The sequence below is a fragment of the Protopterus annectens genome, chromosome 17.part0 (genome assembly GCF_019279795.1).
Source record: "Protopterus annectens isolate FY-2018-M chromosome 17.part0, PAN1.0, whole genome shotgun sequence".
Lineage (NCBI taxonomy): Eukaryota > Metazoa > Chordata > Ceratodontiformes > Protopteridae > Protopterus > Protopterus annectens.
The window spans coordinates 347,913,849-347,937,849 of NC_056751.1; the positions used below are offsets into that span (position 1 = coordinate 347,913,849).

Genomic DNA, 24,001 nt, shown 5'->3' on the forward strand with positions numbered 1-24,001 from the left:
CAGAGCCTCTCTTAGTTGCAAGTATATCCAAAAAAATCCCTTTTGCTTAAATTATATTTGTTTTAGTTAGAAGAATGAAGTCACTTAAGTCTTAACCCTCATTATACTGATGTTTATTGTACCATTCATTCCACCACACACTATTTACCACATTTGTGAAACCCAAAAGGTTCCAGAAAGGAACTCAAAGATTCCTAGAAGTCCAAGAGGCCTAAAAGCTTAGCTAACACTTCAGAGACTTCCTGTGGGAAAACAAAGGGAGATGTTACTTAAAGGCCATCACCGAGATGAAGAAAACAAACAGAGATTTGTATCTAATAGTAGTTTGCAGATGGCCAGGCATGAGGAAGGAAAGTTTGCACTATACCAAGATAACTTAAGACAGAAAATCTGAGCCATCTTACATCTAGTGTCCAAAATTAAAAAGGGAGCAAATGGAAAAGATGGCAGACATTTTCTACTTATAAGAAAAAAAATCAGACGGTTTCAAGAAAAAGAAAAAAAATATCTATTTCCCATGGTTTCAAGAGAACAATGTGTAAACCACTTGGTGTCAAAAACGTAATTCAGAAGTGACCGCAGAAATCTCCCCAAGGCTAGCAGACTGGCAGTAAGCGTTCAGTGACAAAACAAAAGGACCTTCTTGAATTTAGGCAGTCGGTATAATTTACAAGAAAGTATAACATAAGATAAGCTATAGACTACTGCAGCCTACTTCCAAGTTACAATTTTGCCAGTCTTGTTTGTATTGCTGTTAAATGTCCACAACCGGTTTTACTGGTTACAGTCATGTACTATATTCCAACTAAGTCATCATGCTGGCACCACTAATTCAGGTAACAAAGACGAAGATTGTTATCACTACATCTTAGGAAGATTATACCTACTCCGGGTAAGAAACACTACATTGTTTTCACAACTTCATGAGTACTGATTTGTGAGGATCTTAAGAAGCCTAGGCTTACATTCTACTGGTAGTTTTTACCTCATATCTTGTACACAAACAACCCAGAGATGGACAAAAGAAGGATATGTTGGGACATTTACATGTTGCCCACATATGAAAACAAATTCCATTTATGTGATGAAATACGGGACTAAATTTGCTACATATGCAACAGGCATGCCAAAGATCTGGTTTACTTCTTTCTTTATGGTGGCAGACTAGAAACACACATCTTACAGTCCCACAACATGTGTGGCAACTGATCAAACTTTAAATTAGAAGCACAATAAGTATAGCCCCAATTATACCACCATTTATAATTAGTATGTACTGCAGGCCATCATTTTTTTTTTTTTTATAAAAAGGAAAACCATCCTACATGGCTGGTAGAAGCTCCCACGTCCCTTACCATTGTTTGCACGCCATTCCCTAAGCTGTATTATCACTTCGTGACTGTCCCCTTACCTCAAGCTGAACTAACACCTCTGCAGTCTCCCCATACGTGCATTTCACTGAACCCAGTCAAGCTGAAATAATCGGGACTAACTCAGTGCAACTAAACATGTGTTTTATCCCTACACAGACCAATTATTTGTATTTTAATTCAAGTCTTTGATTGGCGTGCATACCCACAGGGACATTTGCTGCTCCCACACTTCTCTACAGCTCGCAAATAGGGCTGTAGGTATCTTTTCAGAAGCTGTAGTTACCACAATTAGGTACTCTTAGGCATAAGCATGCTTTTTTCACAAACCTACAGTACTACAGTGCAGCAATTATTTAAAATACATCTGTGCAGTACATGCAAATATTGCCGAATTTACTTCACTTGCCTGATTACTGATAGGTTTTTCTGATACTTAGTGGAGCCTGGTTCCATGCCTTATTGGATATTCTTTTTCTTTTTAATGCCACTGTCTTATAGGCTGTTACCCTACCTAAACCTATTACTATAGGCTGGTTCCATACCTAACCACTCCCCCCTACTCAACTGTACTGCATGAATTTACTTAAGCCAGTATACCTATAGGGTGCCATTTTTAAAAAAAGGAAAACCATCCTACATAGCTGGTAGATGCTCCCGCGTACCTCTGTGTCATGTGCATGCCATGTAAGTACAGTTAAACTGTAGAAAATTGAACTCTGTCTAGTACCTTGTGCTATTATAGGTTCATAGGTGTGTATTAGGCTAATGGCCCTGGAGCTATACAAGCCTAGCCCAAGAAGATTCCCTAGCATCGTGCCGCCCAAAGTTAGTTCCCAGTGCCCCGGTCAAGCAAGGCCACTGAAGTGATCCCTGGGGTGAACTTCCTATTCCCCATCCACTTGTCAAGATTTCTCTTAAAGAGGGCCAGTGAAGTGCTCTGCTTGACATGAATGGGAAGTTTGTTCCAGAGTATGGGAAGTCATTAGGTTAGGAACCTGTCCCTCCAGCTTGTTCTGTTTATTGTGGTAATGAGGCTTAGGTCCCTGGAGCATGTGGCACAGAGGGATTGGGATTTCTTTAGGTGTTGCATATCTAGCAGCTCTGAGTCAGACATGGCTTTGTAAGTCAAGCAGAGATTGCCTCTAAGTAGGCGATAAGAGACAGAGTACAGCTGGAGTTTTTTTGAGTCTGTCCATATAGGGCATGTATCTAAGGCCTAAGATCTTCTTATTGAGGTATTTGTGTGGCCTTTCCAGTTGTCGTAGGTGTCTTGTCAGGTACATACCAAATGGGGCATTGTATTCTCTAATAGGTCTAATGAGGGATGAGTAGACAGGGATTATGAACTCTTTCTTCCTGGATGAGAAACCTTTTGTAATGAGATGTGCCACATAGAAGGACTTTCTGACTATAGTGGCAATGTGGTTATCAAAGGAGAGGTTGCTATCAACCTGTGTCCCCAGGTCTCTTATCACACCTTCAGTGTTTAGTGGACTACTGCCTATGTGGTAGTTCATGGGCACCGAATTTTTCCCAAAGGGAATGACAATGCATTTTTTGGCTTTGAGCTTATGGCCATGGTTCTAGCACCAGTCACTGGTGTTATTGAGGCCTTTTTGTAGAATGTCTACATCAGTTGGAGAATCAATAATGGCTCTCAGTTTGCAATCATCTACGAACTTGGTCAGCCGGAGTCCCTTTGTGTTGGCTTAATCTTCAGAGAAGTAAATGCCAAACAAGAGAGGACCTAGGACCTATCCCCGTGGGACACCACTTGTAGCTGGCCGGTAGTCAGATTTGAAGTCAACAACTTTCACAGTGTGGGTTCTGTCAGTGAACCAGTTGGCAACCCATGTTATGACAGGAGTTTATGCCTAGTTTAGTGAGTCTATCTATGATTTCTGAGTGAGGGATGGTGTTGAAGGCCTTGGCAAGATCTAGGTAGGCTGTGTGAACTACCTTGCCCTCATCCACAACTCTGGTGACAGACTCGAAGAAGGTCATCAGGTTGAGCAGGCATGATCTACCTTTCAGAAAACCAAACTGCGTGGGGTTTAGAGTTTGGAGAATCCCTATGTCCTTACTGATAAGGTCCATGATGATGCGCTCCATAGCCTTACATATCAGACTTGTCAGACTAATAGGGCGGTAGTTCCCAGGGTCTGTAGTCGCCCCCCCTTTGTGGAGTGGGATGACCATAGCAGTGAGCCACTCGGTAGGAACAAAGCCTGAAATGAGGACATGACCGAACAGGGTACTCCGGTGTGGTGCCAGTTCACTTTGTAATTCATGTAGAACACAGCCAGGGATATTATCAGGTCCCATGGAAGCTGTATTCTAGGCTTTGGACAGTGCAGTTTTTACCTGTGTAGCTGTGATAACAGGGACTTGGCATTCCTCAGGTATTGTGATATGCCCTTTATGGGGTGAAAGGGGGGTAAAGTTCACACTGAACCTGTCGGCCAATATGTTGGCAATATCAGTTGGTTATGTATATGTATTGCCATTGTGCTGTAACTCAGAGCAGATCTGGGTCTTGCCATGTAGATTCTTGACATAACTATAGAATGCCTTGTGGTTTTCTTTAGAATCTACAGCAATTTTGTTTTCGTAGCTAGCTTTAGAGGATTTGATGATGGATCTCAGTTTTTTTACAAGGGAGTTTTTCCAGTCATGGGAATTCACCCTTTTCTGCAACAGTTTTTTTCCTTCTGTTGTAGAGTTGGTTTATGGAGGGACCACGTGATTGACTTCCTTTTTTTTGGAGAAGAGCGTCTTGGTTCTGTTTGGTATAGCCCGTTCCACACACTTGTGTATGTGCTCATACAGTGCATTGGTGTATGATTCAGCAGTCATGCACCATTTTCCATGAGTGTTGTGAAGTTTGACACCTCTGTTTTTAGAAGCCCAAAATTGGCTTTGGAGAAGTTTTTTATGGTGGTTTTCTTTAGGGGGGGGTGAGGGTGGGATGGGGATATCCATGGTGATTAACTTATAGTCAGATCTGATCAGGAAGGAGTTGATTACTGGTGTAGAACAATGGTTGCCCATGTTAGTAATAACCAGGTCAAGGATGTTTCTACCCCTGGTGGGGGTAAGAATGAGTTGGTCCAGGGCGGTGGAATTAATGAATTCCAGAAAACATTGAGCAAGTGTGTTGGTACATGAGTAATTTTCCTTGTTAATGGAGGGGTAGTTAAAGTCTCCCAGTATAAGGGTATTGCTTTGTATCCTAATATTTTCAAGTGTGTTTAGGAATGCGGAGTGGGAGTCTTGGGACATGGTGGGGATCTATAGCAGGCTACAACCTGGACTGCAGTTATAGTGTTAGATGTACCTGAAGTATCTCTGATGCCACATGTTGGGCTACTAGCCTGGAGGTGTGCATATCCTTTATGAATATGGAGACACCACCGCCTTTAGTACTTTGGTCCAGGTTTACGGGCCGAAAGGTGTGGTATGAATTATAGCCTGGTAGTGCTGGGGTGCTCTACAGAGCCTTGAACCAGGTCACGGTCACTGTTCAGATGTCTATGTTCTCCATTTTAAGGAGTCCTTCGAGTGGGTGCATTGAGATTTAGACTTCTAGCGTTGTGCAGCATAACCCTCAGATTTTGTTTGCTTGTAGCGGTTATGGTGGAAATTTTGTTGAGGACATTGCCTAAAAAAGGCACTATAGTGGTGGCACGAGCCTTGGCCATTATCCGGAATCCCTGAGGTGACAGGTGCAGGCCATCTCTGGTGAAGCATCGAGGACTGTCGATCATGTCATCCCAGGCAGACAGATACTAGATCCCCTTAGAATGACACCGGAAACTTGGCCAATTTTTGAAGTCAATCATTTTCTGCTTGTACTATGGTATCTTTCTGGGTGATGGTAGGATGCTACTCAGAGCTAGGGTCATACCTGCCTGAACTACAAGATCCGAGAGCTCCTCTACGTCTCTTTTCATGTAGTCCAGGGAGGTATGTCTCAGGTCATTCACACCAACATGGACAATGACAGAGCCATATTTGTACCTGTTGTGGAGTGACATACGTGCATTCTTGCTGGACGATTGTTCTTAATTTATCTACCTCTACACACAGGTTTTTCTGATACTTGGTGAAGCCTCAGGCAAACACTCACTGTCCAAAAACTCACACACTAAAAACTGTTTGTAAACACCCTAACTTTTCCACTGACATATTTAATGACCTACTACAAAAAATAAACTGGTCTCCACTAAAGGTATTGCCACTAGATGAGACTGTGTTCTACTTTAACAACTGTTTCCTAAAACTACTACACACCCTCACCCCAGTTCAAACCAAAAGAATTAAAACAATCCCTTGTCCTGGTTAACTAAGGAATGTAAAATCTGATGAAAAACAGGGATGCCACCTGGGTTCTATGGAAACAAAGTAATAAAGAACATAATCTACTTACCTTTAGGCAGCTACATAATCAAACAAAAAACTAATTAGCAAAGACAAACAGTTGTACTATACTCTACTACAACAAAAGTATATAACTAAGCCAAAAATATTCTGGTCCACTATTACAACTCTTCTCCACCCGGAACAAAAAAGGAAACCAAGGTTTCACTAAACGCCCCTCCCTCTCAAACTGCTGTAGAATTTAACATCCACTTCATAAGATCAATAACTGACCTCATTACCAAATCCTCCAACACAGGCCACTCATCCTCCCTATCCACCCATAACTCTTCACATTCACCAAACCCTAAACCTACTCTCCCTCTTCACCCCCACAACACAAAAAGACTTTCCGAGAACCATCCCACTTTCACTCTTCAATCAGTACCCATAAGTCTCATAAAAAGTTTACTGCTGAAACTTAAACCCTACTCTACCTCTGCAGACAACCTCCCTCCTGTACACCTAAAACTAGCAGCCGAGGCCATTGCATACCCAGTCAGCATCTTCATCAAGTGATCCATAACTGAATCCACAGTATCTAACATCTGGAAAAAATCCCATATCATCCCCATCCAAAAAGGAGGTAACTCCACCAAACTTACAAACTTTCGATCTAGAGCTACCCCCCCCCCCCCCCCATCTCTAAAATACTGGAAAAATGTATTCATCTTCAACTTATGCACTACATACAGCATCATAACCTCTTTACTAACACACAGCATGGTTTTCGTCCAGGCCATAGCACTACTACAGTCCTCCTTGTTTTCACCAACCTTGTAAACCAAGCTAGAGATTCAGGCAGCAATATATCTGTACTATTTCTTGACCTCTTGAAGGCATTCAATACTGTATCTCATTCTCTTCTCCTAAAAATCTCTCCAACCTAGGTTACACACCTTCTACCCTAAACTGGTTTCACAGTTACTTAAATAATAGAGAGCAATCTGTAAAATGGTCAAATGTCATCTCCTCTTTCTAACAAACCCCACTGGAGTCCCACAGGGATTCATCCTAGGACCTCTACTTTTTAATATTTTTACTAATGATCTCTGTAGAGCTTCCAATAGTGGTACACTCATCCAATATACAGATGACTCTACTATAATTAGTACCTCTCATATACTATCCCAGCTTCTCACCAGTACTCAAAAAATTTCTCAGCTGTCGAATCCGAGCTTACTAACTGCCAGCTATTCCTCAACCCCCAAAAAAGTAAACTGCTTCTTTATCAACCAAAAAACTGTACTTCTAATATAAACAACTTCAAAATTCTCTCTACCGATAAGATGACCATAGAAACTACCCACCACACCAAATTACTGTGTCGTCATTGATGATCACCTTCTGTTTAATCTTCACATTCAACAAAAAGCATAAAGAAAACCCACCAGAAACTTGGTACACTCTACAGAAACAAAAACACACTTACCTCCTCTTCCAAAATCACAACTGCTAAAACTTTCCTTCTACTCTCCCTGCTCTACGGTGCTCCAATTCTTACTAATTTATAGAGATCCTCTACATACAAATTTGAACAGTGTTATAACAAAGTGGCCAAGTTTGCCACCAACTTAAAAACTAGAACCCATAACTGTGTGCCACTAAAAATCTAACCTGGCTAGAGTTTCCCCAACTACCTCCTATATACCCAACTTCTGACATTCCACAACAAAGTCTACAAAGCCCTAACCTGCCCAGCACTAAAAAAAAACATCATTACACCATACAACCCAAAAAGGACACTAAGGTCATGGACAAATAACTCCTCTCCATTTACAAACCCTTCACGGCAAATAGGCAAAGCCTCTACGCCCACTACATTGCTAAAGTATGGAACTCTCTTCCACTGACAGTAAGAACCACCACTAACCTACCTGCCTTTAAAACTCTGCTAAAAAACACTTGCTCATCTCCTGGCTGTGCCCTTGTCTAACCCAAACTAACCTTCACTATAGAAAACCCCTAACAGTGTCTCTTCTTCTCTATGTATCTAACACTTGTATATCTACTTCTCTCACTTGAATATTGCACCATCTGCTGCCATCAATCAAAGTAACTACTTACTGTAATCCAGGAATTTTGCTATTTCTATATGTATAACATTTTATTATTCTTTGTATGTCACCTGTAAAAAGACTGCACGTCTGTCTACTTTGTAATTCGTGTAAGAATGTTTTTATACTGCTTGTATAAAGATTAAACATGTTTATATGTAACTGGAGCTTTTCTCCTCAAGCCTCCATTGAAAATGGGTTCATACAGACCCAGTCAAACCATCCCGGTAAACAAATGTCAGATAAATCAATCAATCACTAAGTATGAATATATGCTTTAAAATGTCATAAGAGTATGGCAGTGAGTAAAATTACATTTGGTCTGTGGTAAAATGTTTTTAGAACTAATCTGCAAAGTAAGGTACTCTATGAGCGACAGTTGAGATGTAGGAATGAGGTACATGTTGCTACTCTTTTTAAAAAAGTGTGTACAATAAAGAGTTGTATTACTTTGCATTTTCTGGGTGGACATCCATCCAGTCGTATTAGTAACTTTAACTCTCCGTTGTTACACTAAATCACATGTTTTATGAGGGGAAAATAGTACAATCGGGTAAACTAAAGCAATGCATATGGATCACACCATAGCTCTCAACCGTCCATCTCCAAAATGAGGAATATTCGCCTTCATAATGTGGAACAAATGGGCAAAACGTGGAACACATACTAATGGCTTACTAACAACTTCAGCTAGGAAGGTCATAGGATGGTTAAAATATGCTGGTTTTACTTATAAAGAAGATCATTTAATGAATTAATATGATTAATTTCTATTTACCATGGATTTCACTTAAAAAAGTCCTAACACTGAATGTGTGACAGACTCTTTCAATGTGGAACTTTGAGGAACTTCGAGGAACATGAACTTTTTAAGACCCCAAATGAGGTACGTACGTTCCCGTAATGAGGTACACTTGAGAGGTATGATCATCACACACCTAAATAAGCAGCCAAACAGTGACAGATAAAATAGAGAGCGAACACAGTTGAAGGAGATTAAAGCTTCTCTGTCAGAACTAAGTAATGAAATCCAGCATTTTATTGGACTTAAGGACTTTACACAATAAAGGATCGGGTTATGACCAGCTTGGTCCTAGCAGAATACAAAAAAAGCAGTAAGTAATTTAACATTACAAATAACAACATATTTGTATATAAATATAATGTGTTGATCTTACCGTTACATATAGCGTCCGTAGAGCAATATTAAATAAATGACTTAAAAGCTTCGCTTGTCTGACAAGGAACTCAACATTTGACAACATCAATTCCTCTCTGCTAGTATCAAGCCTCACACTTACACAAGGCATGATCTCACTTCCGCTTTAGTACTGTACATAACAGAAGTACAAGAAAGTGAAAGTATCTATGTTAGGCTATGGAACGATCTTAGTTGAATGGATATAGCTAATGAACAGGGGTTTAACACTGTTGGTAAGTATGAAGAGTATTGTATAGTTGTTGGGATGTGTCTTCCTTAAGTTGTCGTCCTGTACAGAAACCAAGCCTTTTAACCTGTCCCTTAACAGTGATTCTGTCAACGAGTGTTGTGCTGCCTCCGTTTTTTTCTTTTCAGATTTAAGAAATGTTATTTGCTGAGAAAATGCCTTTGCTGCTGCTATATGTAAAAAGCGTTGTGTTAAAGTAGACTCTCCTTTAAGGAGTCGCCTACTTACTTCTATCATGTGTAAGTTGTAACAGATTGAACCCGTGACTGACTCATTTTGGGAGCTCGGCACTTACTAGCCAAAACAGATCCGTTCATCAAATAAAGAAGAACCTTTCTGTTAGCATAACCCTTCTGACTGTTTAGTTGTATTGATTTTGTCCAAGAGTTAATGAGTTTCTTAAAAATAAAATCGGTAGTATTTGGACTGTCTCTGGACCGAGAAGTACTTGTGTCGGTTTAAAGACACTTATCTGTCACTCTCCCAGCATATCAAGTGCTTGTATACAAAAACGGTAGATAATTATGCAGCATATGTGAGGTACCGATTTATCATATTTCTCACTCCACAGGACAGATATACAAGATGAAAATGGCTGGTTGAATATGGACTTGTTTACTGCTGGTTTCTTCACTGCTTGCAGACATTCATCATATGTACCATCGTTATACTGCCTCAAGAATGAAACATTGATACTTGGCATGTGGACATGTTGGGTGGTGACTTATTAGAGATCAGTGCAGTATTTGGCACGCTCATTTTTCCAGTTCATTACACTCTGTGCTGTTTGTTTGTCATGGACTTAGTCCTCCCCCTGTAATTCATCCAGTGAATGGGTCTTCTTTTTCACAATATCTGTGTTAGGGTTGCCACCTTTTCAAATGCCCAGCGTGGGACATTTTTTGTAGAAATGTGAGATTTTGCCAGACAAAATATACCCACAGCCTGTGCAAAGGACATAACTTCACTTTTTTGACAAAATAAAAGCTTAATTTTGTAGCATTTGTGTTGCTTATTCTATTTCATGTAATATTTGTGTGTCCCAGATACAAAGTAACTGTTTTATGCAACTGTTAAGGAAAACTTAAGAAATATATTTTGTCTTAAAATCTCAGGACATTTGACATTTTTTAGGTTTTAACGCAAGACACAACTGCCCAAAGCGGGACAGGTTGTTGTTCTCCTTTCGGCTTTTCCCAGTTAGGGGTCGCCACAGCGGAACTCCGGTCCGCTAATGATTGGCAGTAGATTTTTACAGTGCCAAGGTGCCAGCCCGACGCCCAACCTTCAATGAAGGCATGCCCATTCATGCATGTCTTTCGAATGCCACTCGACCATGGGGAGGACATACAGACTCCAGTTGTGTAAAATCTTACCATAACAGTAGATGCCCTTGCTTTCACTGCTGCAGTATTCACTCCCTTTCTCCATTCCCCTAGTCCTTTGCCTTCCTGGATGTACAGGTTAACTCTTGGGTTTCTTAGACTGGTGTTCCTACTGAGTCAATCAGTTCTGTTTATGGTATGGCTGGTAACCCTAATCTGTGTACTCTGCAATGCATGCTAGTTGCCAGGACCTGATGCCTGTAGAAAGGAAGCACTGATCTCCATGTCTGAAACTCATCTTAAATTTCAGCAGTGTGCAAATGAGTATGGTGAAATAAAAGTAATATTGGCACTCTTGAACTTCTTGAGCTAGAAACTATTGCATGAAGCATTTATTTTGTTTGTATCTTGTTTTTGCTAGCATAATTATTTAATTTTTTTGTGTTGCAGCTAACTGCTGTATGTAATGTGACCTGGGGTATGTCTGATAGAAGTCTTGTTGAAATCTGTTTGCTCACCCTATTGTCAGATTAAAATATATATATATATATATATATATATATATATATATATATATATATATATATATATATATATATATATATATATTTTTTTTTTTTTTTTTTACTTTTGGTCGCACCATTTTAGAAATTTTGTTTTTAGTTCTGGATGCCCCAGATAAAATAACAGCTGTAGTAATAGTATTTATCTGCATATGTTAAAAAGTCAGCTGTTTTCAGTGTCCAGAATTATTAGTTTAGATTTCTTTCAATATAAATTCATACTCTATGGCTTATCATTTTGTAAAAGCAGTTGAATCTTGTAGTAGGTTCTCTTGGGCTGCTCTTTGCTACCTTTTTTTTTCTTTTTTGACCTCGAAACAAATTTTATCCGTAGATAACAGGTATTTTATCTAAGCATTCTTCCATTCGTATTTGTCTGTTAGGTGAATAGCATGTATGTTTAAAACTGACTAAATCAAATACTTTGGTAATGGTAGCTACTCTAAAGAAGTTTCCCATACTCCATGTTCCAGCGGTTCATTCACCAGATAATGCATCTAGGGTGGAGGATCATTTAGGGAAGCACGTATCGGCATCCTCCACTTTTTGCCCTTGAAGATGTTGAATTATATGGCCCAATGGATTTTCAGGAGGATGTAAATGATGAAATGCATTATACTATCAATCACTTGTCTGATGGACCTTGTAAACAATGTCTTATTCTAACTGGCAACTGTTTTCACTATGGCAAACCTGCTGATGCATGTTACATATAGTGCAGACGGATCCAGCATAGTTTTTCAGTGGAGTTTGTTGCTCAGAATGAGTTTTGCTGAGAGATGCTAAGCTGGCCTTTGACTGCCATGTTTCAAGGACCAGTTTTGCTTTGGCCATAAATAAAAGCACCCATGCAGACCGTGGAAAAACAGGAAGACTCCCTTCATTCTCCTCAGTGGACTTTTTCAGAAATGCAGAGGAAACCTGACCAGATGTTTGAGAATGCCGTGCACAATTTGGGAAGAACCCAATCAACCAGAGTATTTTCCAGACAAGTTGTGGCCTCTGAAGCAGGAATTCTTGACAACCACCAGGCAGCTGCGGTCCACCTATTTGCAGACATCAACAGGCACCGTGCCTAACTGCTCACTTCTGGGAGCCTGTAAGATATTACAAAGCACTCTTTGCCATCTTGGTTTTTCTGTCACCTTCCATGGGAGGTATCCCACCCTGTTAAATAAGTGGCAAAAACATAATGTCAATCCTGATTGAACAAGAGGTTCCTACCAGACTAGAGAAGGTCCATAGGTTATTTTATTTTTTATGGAATAAAAAAGACAAAGGACCTTAGGCTAATTGTAGATCTTGGGAACCTCAGTATATTTATCCCAAAGGAAACCTGTTGAATGGTCTTGTACTGGTGATCTTCTTCGTCTGTCAGGGAGCTGTATATGCTCTTTGGCCTTCTAGGGCACCGATTTCCCCATAAAAACTGCAAAGAAATGCAGGAGCTTTCTGCATTTCAGAGAAGAAACTAGCTGTGATCAATTCTAGATTATTCCAAAAAATGCATATGTGTGGTTTTAGTACAGTTGCATCTAAATGGAGTCAAGGTGTCCCTGTAGCTTAACAACTAATAGCTACTCATTCAGTTAATATCTTAATGTGAGCAAGGGAGTCTTTGAACAGCTTATTCCATTTTCGAATGCGTATAACACATAGCACACAAAGTCAGTGTGCCAAGCAGTCACAACCCTTAAGGCTGAATAACACACTTGATACCCTTGTAATAGGTGACTCTATTGTCAGACACACTGACGTCCCGCTCACCAGGCTGAATAAAGAGAAGTTCACAGTGAGCTGCCTGTCGGGCGCTAGGATCCGCCACATAACGTAAGTAGTCAGGTCACTCCAAAGCAAATACAAATATGACTCCGTCATTGTACATGCTGGCGTGAATGACCTTAGACCTACCTCCCTCGACTACATGAAAAGAGACATAGAGGAGCTCTCTGATCATGTAGCCCAGGCCGGTATGACCCTGACCTTGAGCAGCATCTTACCCTCACCTAGAATGATGCCACAGTATAAAGACAAAATGATTTATTTTAACAATTGGCTAAAATGTTGGTGTCATTCAAAGGGGATCCAGTGTCTGTCAGCCTGGGATGACATGCTCGACAAGCCACGTTGCTTCGCTAGGGACGGCTTGCATCTGTCACCCCTGGGCTTTCGGATATTGGCAAAGGCTCTTGCCACCCCCATAGTGCCTTTTTTAGGCAAGGCTCAAAAGTCAAACCCACCTCCATAGACAGCACAAGGAACAAGAAACTAAGGGTAATGCTGCTAAACGCCAGAAGTCTTAACCTCAAGGTGCATGCACTCGAAGCTCTCCTCAGTATGGAGAACATCGATATCTGTGCAGTGACAGAAACCTGGTTCAAGGCTCCAGAGAGAACCCCAGCACTACCAGGTTATACCTCATATCATGCTTTTCGGCCCCAAAACCCAGACCGAACCACAAAAGGAGGGGGAGTTTCCATATTTATCAAGGATATCCATACCTCCAGGTTAGTGGCAGTGCACGAAGTGTCGGAGACCATCCATATGCAACTGACAGTGGGCAAGACTGCTTTTCAGTTTGTAGCATTCTACAGACCACCCTCTCAAAGTCAGGAATCCCACTCGGCTTTCCTGAAAACATCGGAGAACACTAAGATCTCTCCGAACACCATTATATTGGGCGACTTCAACTACCCAAACATAGACTGGGAGCATTACTCAAGCCCCAGCACCTTAGCCCAAAGGTTCCTGGAATTTATAAACTCAAATGCTATGGAACAACTAATCACCACTCCCACAAGAGGGGAAAACGTACTAGACCTGATCATTACCAACATGGGGACTCTATGCTCCATACCAAAAGTATATCCCTCATTGGTAAGATCAGACCATAAATTAATTTCACTGGATATCCACATCCCGACCCTACCCCCAGCCCAGAAAACCACAGTGAAAAACTTCTCAAAAGCGAACTTCACACTTCTCAAAACTGAAGTGGAATCCTTCAAGGCCCCAGGGCCAGTGGAAACTACGGCCCAAACTGCAGAATCCTATATAAACGCATTCTACGGACATCTCCAGGAATGCATGGATCATGCTATCCCAAACAAAATCAAGACCCAATCATCCAAAGTCAGGCATCCAGTCTGGTGGACCCCAGGCATAAATAAACTGTACAACAGAAGGAGGAAGCTACTACATGATAGAGCAAGGCATCTCTGATCAGTACTAGCAAAAAATTACGATCCCTCATAAAATCCTCCAAGGCCAGCTTCGAGAGAAAAATTGCACAGGACATTAAAGACAATCATAAGGCTTTTTTCAGTTATGTTAGGAACCTGGGATGCAACTCCCAGACTTGTTCTGAGTTGATTCTAAATGACAAAAAATACACTGAACCCACAGACATCGCCAATATCCTGGCAGACAGGTTCAGTGCAAACTTCTCCACCCCCTCCCCCCCAAAAGAGCAAGTATCTATCCCGGCAGAATGCAGCCTCCCAAACATCTCTGATGCTCAGGTGAAGGCCGCCTTCTCCAAAGCAAAAAACACTGCTTCCATGGGACCAGATGGCGTCCCGGGTTGCGTCTTACATGAACTCCAAGAAGAACTAATCCCTCAAGTAAAACTGCTGTACAGTCTCAGCCTCACTACAGGATATGTGCCCAAAGAATGGCTACAGCAACAGTGGTCCCACTCCACAAAGGTGGCGCCTCTGCGGACCCTGGAAACTATCGCTCCATAAGCCTGACTAGCCTAGTATGCAAGGCTATGGAGAGGATCATCATGGAACTCATAAACAAAGACATTGGGGACCTACAGACACTAGATCCTACCCAATTTGGCTTCATCAAGGGCAGATCCTGCCTTTTGAACCTGGTCGACTTCTTCGATAACAGTCACCAAGGCCATAGATGAAGGGAAGGTAGTCCACACAGCCTATCTGGACCTCGCAAAGGCATTTGACACAATATCCCACTCGGGCATCATAGATAAGCTATTCAGCCTAAATATAAACCCCTATGTCACAAGATGGGTCGCAAACTGGCTCAAAGACAGAACCCACAGAGTCAGAGTTGCTGGAGCCATGTCAGACTCTAAACCAGTCACAAGTGGCGTCCCACAAGGTTCTGTCCTGGGACCTCTCTTGTTCAGTATTTACTTTTCTGAGGTACAGGCCAACGTGGGAGGACTATGGCTTACCAAGTTCGCAGATGACTGCAAACTGGGCGCCATAATCGACTCTCCAGCTGACACAAACATCCTTCAAAAAGGTCTCGCAGAGACGGATAACTGGTGCCAGAGCCATGGTCTAAAGCTAAATGCCAAAAAGTGTATAGTCATACCCTTTGGCAAAAACAATGTGCCCACAAATTACCACATAGGTGGTAACCCATTAAGTACAGAGAAAGTAATTCGGGATCTGGGGACCCAAGTTGATGGCAATCTCTCCTTTGACAACCACATTGCCAAAGTGGTTAGAAAGACCTTCTACATAGCCCACCTCATCATGAAAGGATTCACATCTAGATCAAGAGAGGTAATCTTGCCCCTTTATTCATTCCTCATCAGGCCCATCATAGAATACAATGCCCCCTTTTGGATGTACCTTACCCGACACCTGCAGCAATTAGAAAGACCCCAAAAGTACCTCACCAGGAGGATCAAGGGACTCAAACAGATGCCATATGCTGCTCGGTTAAAAAACTCCAGCTCTACTCAGTTGCATATTGCCTACTTCGAGGCGATCTATGCCTGACATATAAAGCTATGTCCAACCCAGAATTAATGGACATGCTCCACCTCAGTAAATCTAAATCTCTTAGAGCCACGCGCTCGAGGGACTTGAACCTCAGCACAGAAATAAATAGAACATGCTGGAGGGACAGATTCATAACCCAGAGGCTCCCTTCGCTCTGGAATAGAATTCCAATTCATGTTAGGCAGAGCACCTCACTGACTCTCTTCAAGAAGAAGCTTGATGAGTCGATGGGGGATCATAGGTTTGTCCCGGGGATTACTTCCGTGTCACTATTAGACAGAGGCACAGTAAACTAAACTTTAAAAAGGGCACAGTATACTCAAATCAAGGGGTGGCATAAGCCAAACACAATCGGGCTAGGCTTATAAATGCCCCAGGGCAGATAGCCTAGTATGAAACTATGAACCTATGGGAATAAGGCTGAACCTCACAACATCCTAGCTGCAATCTGCACAGTTCTTCTTGTATAGGGTGTAGTCTAGACATTAAGTTATGCAGAGAAAGGCTGTCTATCACCAGAATTAAGGCATTCTAAAGAATATGTTTTGATCTTTTTGTGTCTTCCACAACCACATCTTGTGTTTCTCTCAAGATTTTGTGTTTCAGGGTTTTTGAATGGACTGTTCATGTCAAGTGGTCTCTGAAAGAGGTTCCTTTGGCGTATAAACCCCACCTCTGTCAGGCTTGTAGATGTGTAACTTGGTGGAATGTACACCAATGGTATTTCCTTCAGCAGTCCCTTCCAGCTTTCCCCTTCCATGGCTTCAGTCACCATGGATGTGTTTGTGTTGGGGTGGCAGAGTGGTTCAATGGGCATAACTTCAGGTTGTCTGTCATTGAAAATTTCCTTTCACATCAACATACTGGAGATGAGAACAGTCTTGCTAACACTCCAAGTATTCCAGGACTCTTTTTAGTGGTACTTATTTTATTTTATTTTATTTGTCTTTTTTTTCCGGGGTAGAGCACTGATATCTTTAGACCTTTTTCACACTCCTCCCAGAATTGGTGTCAGTTGTAATCCTACAGATAAGCAACCTGTCACTTGTTTGATGTATCAACAAGGCAGAGGACCTAATCCTACCCCCTTATGCTGAGAAGCTATGAGAGTTTGGGAATGGGAAATGTCTAGCACCATTTTCTTTGATAGCCATTTATATACTTTTGGAGACCATGTCTTTGGCAGACAAGTTGATCAGATGCCTTCTGCTACCCCAGAGTTGTTTGTCTTCACCTCTGTGATAAAGAAGATGGAGAAAACAGTTCTATAATCTGTTTTCCTCTCAAACCATCTTGAAGTATATGGATGACTTCTTCTCATTACTTCAGTGTGGGAGCCCCCCCAAAAGTGCTATAGCTCACAAGTGGTCAAGTGAACTCTGTATTTTCTTCCCTCTTCTATTGATGACCTGATTTGGCTAGAAGGGAAACCTCACAAAGCCAGAATCATCCTGTTAGCTCCCTAGTGGACCTACGTGTCTTGTTCCCTCTTTTTCTGCCTCATTTTTTGGAGAATCCCCTGTTCTTGAATGGCACATGAGCACTGCTGTTCCAGACATCAACAAGCCACTGAAGGTAGCTTGTTTTCTCCATTTTCAGTAGTTGCCAGTAGTCCATTCTTTTTCTAATAGCCTATATTCCCCCTTATTCCTAAAATCCAACTCTTTAAGGCTTCCTTACAGAGGAAAATGAACATGCTTCTTGCCTTGGGCAATTTCCAAGCATCAAGATCATTCTATTTCCACAGTATTAGACCATCTACCAGGTATTTATGACACTGGATTCATCTCCACCATGTGGCTGCCATCTCAAACCTTCGACCAAAGTCAAAGTAACAATTTCTTGGCTTCACTGAAAGTATACTAAGCTCCCTTCAGTGCACCTTATTGTTGGAAGTCTTTGCTGTGAGAGCCAGTACTGCCTTGCGACTAAAATTAGTTTAGCCTTCCTTTCAACTCTGCCAAACATGCAGGTATAAATTCCTGACATGGAGGAAACTATTCTTGGTAGCTATTACTTTACCCAGATTGATTTCTGAGCTTCACTTTATTTCTGCTGAACCTGTTTATCTTATTTTTTTTTTTCGAACATTTACTTTGAGTCTTATTCTGGTAAGAGATTGTCCTGTAAAAAGATTGGAAAAACTCCAGTATGTTTTACTGTAAGTTGTAGATTGGTTAGATGGTATTTATTACTGGTTATTCAAGTCTAAAAGATGAACTTCTATCTTCACATATTTGTCATTTAAGGACAGTAGGGTGGCCACTCGTTCTATAATCCTGTACTAAAGAAAAATATTTTTTATCATTGAGATACTAAGTTCTAGAATACATTACTTTTGCGTGTTAGAAATTTTTATTTACTGAATTTTAAGATATGCATTCATGGTATGATAATGAAATGTATGTATGATTCAACTACTTTATTTCAATCTTCATGGTGTCCTCCTTAGAGGCTCTGAGTGTGTCCCCATCTACATTGTAATAAAAATAGTTCTGAAAGAAACTAACTTTATTCTTATGCCTAACATTGCAGTTGAGTCAAATCTGAATTGCTTACTATACAGGTTCATAGGTACTTGCTAGGCTGTGTTGATCTCTGAGAATTTTAAGAAACCTAGAACATTCCCTTGGTAGTTTTTAGCTGTTTTGTTTTGCATAAAAGTAATCCAGGAGTAGGCTGAACAAGGATATGTTGGGATATTTATGTTTCCCCTATCCATGTGGGACAGGGTTGCTAAATCGGGGTTGAATTTATGATTATTCATCCAACTCGCATTTGAATAGAGTAATAGAAGTACTGTATTTTATGTGGAGTGGAAGACTGTTCCACAGAACTAGTATTTCCTGTGATATTTCCTGTGATACACTAAATACATCTCCTGTGTTCTTTTTAGCTTATCTTAACCTTGGAGAGTAGTTACTAGATTGCATTTTACTCATCAGCAACTGAGGATGTGTGTACAAAGAACCAAGGTCATACAAAAAATGCCACACTTTTTTTATGATTATATTACAAGACTGTCCATAGTTTCCAAACTTACCCTTACCAGAAGGTTGACTGTGTAAAATTCTTCTGTTTTTAATTATAAAAAGTAATTACGCAGAGTTACCAAGTTGTATTTTTTCTAGAACTTTAGCTACCTAAGTAGCATTTTTTCAGATTTGCAATCCTTGATGATGTTTGTGCAGTGGCTACGTAATATTTATTTTCCTTGAGTACGTTTGCAAAGCATTTTAAAGTGGATCTCCTGTCCAGATTGAGAGCTGCTTTTGGGGCTGCTGTTATGTGCATTTGTGATCCATTTCATTCTGGGCTTCCTGGAAGTGGTAGAGTGGTGCTTTTTGCACATTACTGCTATTAGATCCATGGCTCGAACTGAGTTAGCTGATGTTTTTGAGTGACCTTGTGTCTTATTGCTTTTCTTTTAAGATAATGACCCCTTTATCAAATCACCATTTTGTAGTGTCTTGTGTGAAGCCTGCGTACCTCTTTTTAGTTTTATCTCCATTTCTCGCACTTTAGTAAAGTTTTGAAGCTGAACTGTTTCCACTGCTGCTGCCATACTTAATTACATTGTGTCTGCTACTTTTACAGGACCGAAAGGTCAAGGTTGTGTGGTTTCCCTGCACTTGAGTTCTAAAACCAACATTTTTACATTTAATAAAGTTTTTCTGACTACACTTTTGTGGCAGACGTATGGTGTAGCACACCTATCTGAGTTGGAGGCTGCTGACTGAAGGCTTATTGTGTGTTTTTCTGATTTATCTGTAGACCTTACTGTTGTAAAACTTGTTTTTCTGATTCTATATAAGCCCAGTGTTTATGCTAGACTACTCTCCATGAAGTGGCTGTTAGCAGTGCCTTGTATAGATGCAAATGCTTTCAAGTTAAAATTTCCCTTAGAATAACTATTTCTGCAGTCTGCCCCAGTCCCTCTTCTACTGTAGGAGCATCTGAGTTGCACACAGAGCAGCATCGCCTTGTTGGATAGCTGCAGTTCACAATGAGTATAGCACCCCTTCTTTGTCTGTGTGTTGACATCTCTGTCTAGTTAAATCTCTACACTCTTCTCCCTGGTTAAACCCATAGTAAAAAAAAAAAAAAAAAAAGCAGAAACCATGTAGAGGTACTCTCTGTGGCCAGCCTGGTGGGCATGGGCATCCTAAAGCAGTGTAGCAATTGTCTGCTGTATGCTGACAACCATTTAATCCTGAAACAAACACTGTATGTTAGAGATGTAGTTACACTATGAAAATTGAGACACAACTCTCACATACTGACATATCAAATGACAAACAGGTTGTCAGCATATACACATAATTTCCCTCACTAAATACTGTCTCGACACATAAACCCACATATGCAGAGGTACTAACAGCTAACCTGCTAAAACCTCAAAGGCCTTCTGTATGATGCCCACAGAAACCACATGAAAACAAAACCAAGTCAACACCAACCACTATACATAAAATGCACATCACAGTGTCTCCATAAGCAAGCCCCTAAGCCGAAATGGCACGCATTCAAACATTTTGTTCATGGGAGACTCCATCTTGAGACACATGGACATCCCCTCACCAGGCTGGATAGAGTGAAGGTTACATTCACTTACCTGTCAGGGTCCAGGATTCACCAGATCACATAAGCACTCGGGTCACTCATCCACAGGTACCATTATGTCTCATAGTCTGTGTGGGTGTGAATGACGTGAGAACTCCCTGGACTATATGAAGAGAGGCACGATGGACCTTTCTGAGTATGTGTCACAGGGTGGTATGAGCCTTACATTGAGGAGCATTTTACCATTACCAAGCATGATACCACAATTCAAACAGAAAATGATTGACTTCGGTAATTGGCTTAGCTACTGGTGTTGGAATCCAGTATTTGTCAGCCTGGGATGGTGTGATCGACAGACCATGCTGCTTTGACAGAGATGGTCTTGGACCTCTCACCTCTAGGCTTTTGAATACTGGTCAAGGCATTAGTCACTCCCATGGTGTCTTTAATTAATTAATTAATTAATTAATTAATTGTGTATTTTATTTATTTTTTAGGCAGTGCCAAACCAACAGACCTACCAACATAACAAATTATTCTAATACCAAACTGAAGGTGTTACTGCTCAATGCAGGGAGTCTTAACAAGATACGGCACTCCCTTGAGACTCCCATGCAGTGGAAAATGCTGACGTTTGTGCAGTAACAGAGATGTGTTTCAAGGCTGCTTAAAGCACCCCAGCAGTGCAACACTACAGTGCCTATCACACATTTAGAACAACCACAGTAAAGGGAAAAACAAAAGGAGGATGTGTTTCCATTTACTTAAAAACAATCACATCTCTAGATTGGTCAAGCAGGATGACTGGCTTGAGCTACTCCATGTCCATCTAACCACAGGCAAAATCCCACACCATATCATCTCTAGCTGCAGGTTCCCAACCATGAACCATGAAAACCACTCCGCATATCTGAAGTTACTAGACTCCCTTATCATTCATTTTAACTACCATCCATAAACTGGAGAACATACATGACCACTAACATGCAGGCTCAGAGATTCCTGGACTTTGTCAATGCAAATGCTCTGGAACAGCTGGTCTGCAGCCCCATTAGTGGTTCAAATATCCTTGACATAGTACTCACAAATCTGGGGGGGGCTTTGCCTCCCCCCAGTTTAATCCAGTTTAATGTCCTCATCAGTAAAATTGGATCATAAATTGGTCTTCTTTGAAATAAATGTTAACTGTAGAACCCACATCACAACTTAAAACCCTAAATAATTTTTCCAAGGCAAATTACCTTCTACTAAATAGATAACTCTAAAGCTCCCCCAACCCCGAAAACATAGAGGCCTTTGCAAACATATACATGCATGCCCTGTAGAACCACTTAAACAACTATATAGAAATGGCAGCACCTGACAGAACTAAATCCAGATCTAGCCAGAAAAACAAGTCACCCTGGTAGACCCCTGTCATAAGCAGACTATACTACAGAAAGAAGTGATTCCTGTCTAGAAGTAAGTGGGAGGGTGTACAACAGAGAAGTAGTCCCTCATTAGTCTCAACAGGCAAATCAAGGAACTAGAAGTCTTTAGAAGCTAAATATGAGACTAAAATAGCTTCCCAAGCAAAGGATAACCCTAAATCATTTTTTATGGCAGAAATCTTAAGGGGAAAAACTCAACAATGTCTTGAGTTGACTGTAGATAACACTACCTATACTCAACCAGAAGAAATAGCAAACCTACTGGCTGATAAATTTAGCTCCGATTTCACCTCCTCCGGTCACTCTCCATGAAATACCTCCTACCATTCCTTTGCCTGTTATCACAAAAGAACAGGTCATCACTGCGCTCTCTAAAGCTAGAAAAGCAGTATCAGTGGGCCCTGACAGAATCCCAGGGTGCCTATTAAATAGCTTGAAACAAAACCTAGCAGACCCACTCAGATCTCTGTTTAACCACAGTCTCCAGACAGGCTTTGTCCCACTAGAGTGGGGGACAGCAGCAGTTTTCCCTCTTCACAAGGGGAGACCACCAGTGGACCCAGGTAACTACTGACCCATAAGTCTGACTAGCCTCTTGTGCAAGGCTATGGAAAGGATGATCATGGAACAATGACATAGGAAATCTCTAGACCCAACCCTGTTCAGCTTCATCAAGGGCAGGTTCTGCCTGCTCATTCTGGTGGACTTCTTAGAGAAGGTCGTGGATGAAGGTAGGACAATACATATTGCCTACCTTGACCTAGCCATGGCATTTGACACAGTACCCCACTTGGGTATTATAGAAAAACTCACAAAAACCTCTACATCAGCAGATGGATCACCAGATGGCTCATGGGTAGGACACGTTGTTAGAGTGGGGGAATCCACATCCAGCAAGAGGACAGTCACCAGTAGAGTACCTCAGGGTTCTCTGCTCGGTCCCCTCCTGTTTGGGATATATTTCTCAGATATCAAGGCAAATGTAGATGGCCTTTGGCTGACAGAGTTTGCTGATGACTGCAAGTTGGAGGTAATCACTGACTCTCCAAACGATGTTGATATCCTACAGAAAGTTTTGACACAGTCTAATCATTAGTGTCTAAATGTGAAGAAGTGCATAATAATACCCTTTGGGAAATCAAATACCCCTGCAAATTACAACATTAATAGCAGTCGCCTAAGAGTAGACCCAGTGGTGAGAAATTTGGATAGTCAGATAGATAGTAATCTGAACTTTGACCACCATGTGTCCATGGTGGTGAAGAAATCCTTCTTTGTGGATCAGCTTATAAGTAAGGGCATATCATCCAGATCCAAGGATATCATTCTACCACTGTTCTTGGCCTTTGTACTCGATTATTGGTCTGACAATGCACCTTTTGGCATGTGCCTTACCAGAGGTTTCTCACCAAAGAAATACAGGGTATAACCAACTTGTCATATACTGACCAATTAAAAGGCCCATCACTGCATTCAGTTCCCTACTGATTTACTGAGGAGTGATCTGTGCCTGACCTACATGGCAGTCTGACCCAGCCCTGATGGAAGTGTTGCATATTCGCAAAACTAACTGACAAGGGTTACCCACTCCAAAGATCTAAACCTGATTTCTGACATGAATAGATCATGCTGGAGAGACAGATGTGTCCTAGAGTTTACCCCTCCTCTGGAATAGGCTTCCCATTTACATGAAGCAGGGCCCTTCCCTGACTATCTTCAAGAACAATCTGGACTAGTGGATGGGAAATCACAAATTCACTCCTGGGGTGGCACCCATGTCCCTTATGGCAGTCTGTAAAAATTGTTAAAACCCCGCTTGCTGACCCATGTTATTCTTCCCCTAGGGATAGAAACATGGGTAAAATCTGGGTAAAACTGGCTAGGCTTGTAAGGGCTCTTAGCCATTAGCCTAGTGATATCCTATGAACCTTTAGGAAGTCTTGTCATGTAGTATGGGATGTTATAAGTTCTAGGCCTAAGAGTGCTTCCAGTGAGTGGGTTTCAAAAACAAGATTCTTGCATCATCATCATCATCACTATAGCCTATTGGTAAAAAACCC

General features: G+C 41.2%; 2 protein-coding genes across 3 annotated transcripts in view; one reads left to right on the top strand and one right to left on the bottom strand.

The window, feature by feature from the left end:
- Window positions 1-9,237, bottom strand: part of SAAL1 (serum amyloid A like 1) — a 579,650-nt gene extending 570,413 nt beyond the window's left edge. Inside the window, exon 1 of the mRNA XM_044059076.1 lies at window positions 9,028-9,237. The gene's annotated coding sequence lies outside the window, so the exon portion shown is untranslated. The remainder of the gene's footprint in view (window positions 1-9,027) is intronic.
- HPS5 (HPS5 biogenesis of lysosomal organelles complex 2 subunit 2) overlaps window positions 9,168-24,001 on the top strand; it is a 1,422,788-nt gene continuing 1,407,954 nt past the window's right edge. For both annotated transcript variants that reach the window (XM_044059074.1, XM_044059075.1), the window contains exon 1: window positions 9,168-9,283. In XM_044059074.1, coding sequence (XP_043915009.1) covers window positions 9,247-9,283 — 37 coding nt within the window. In that variant the 5' untranslated portion in view covers window positions 9,168-9,246. The remainder of the gene's footprint in view (window positions 9,284-24,001) is intronic.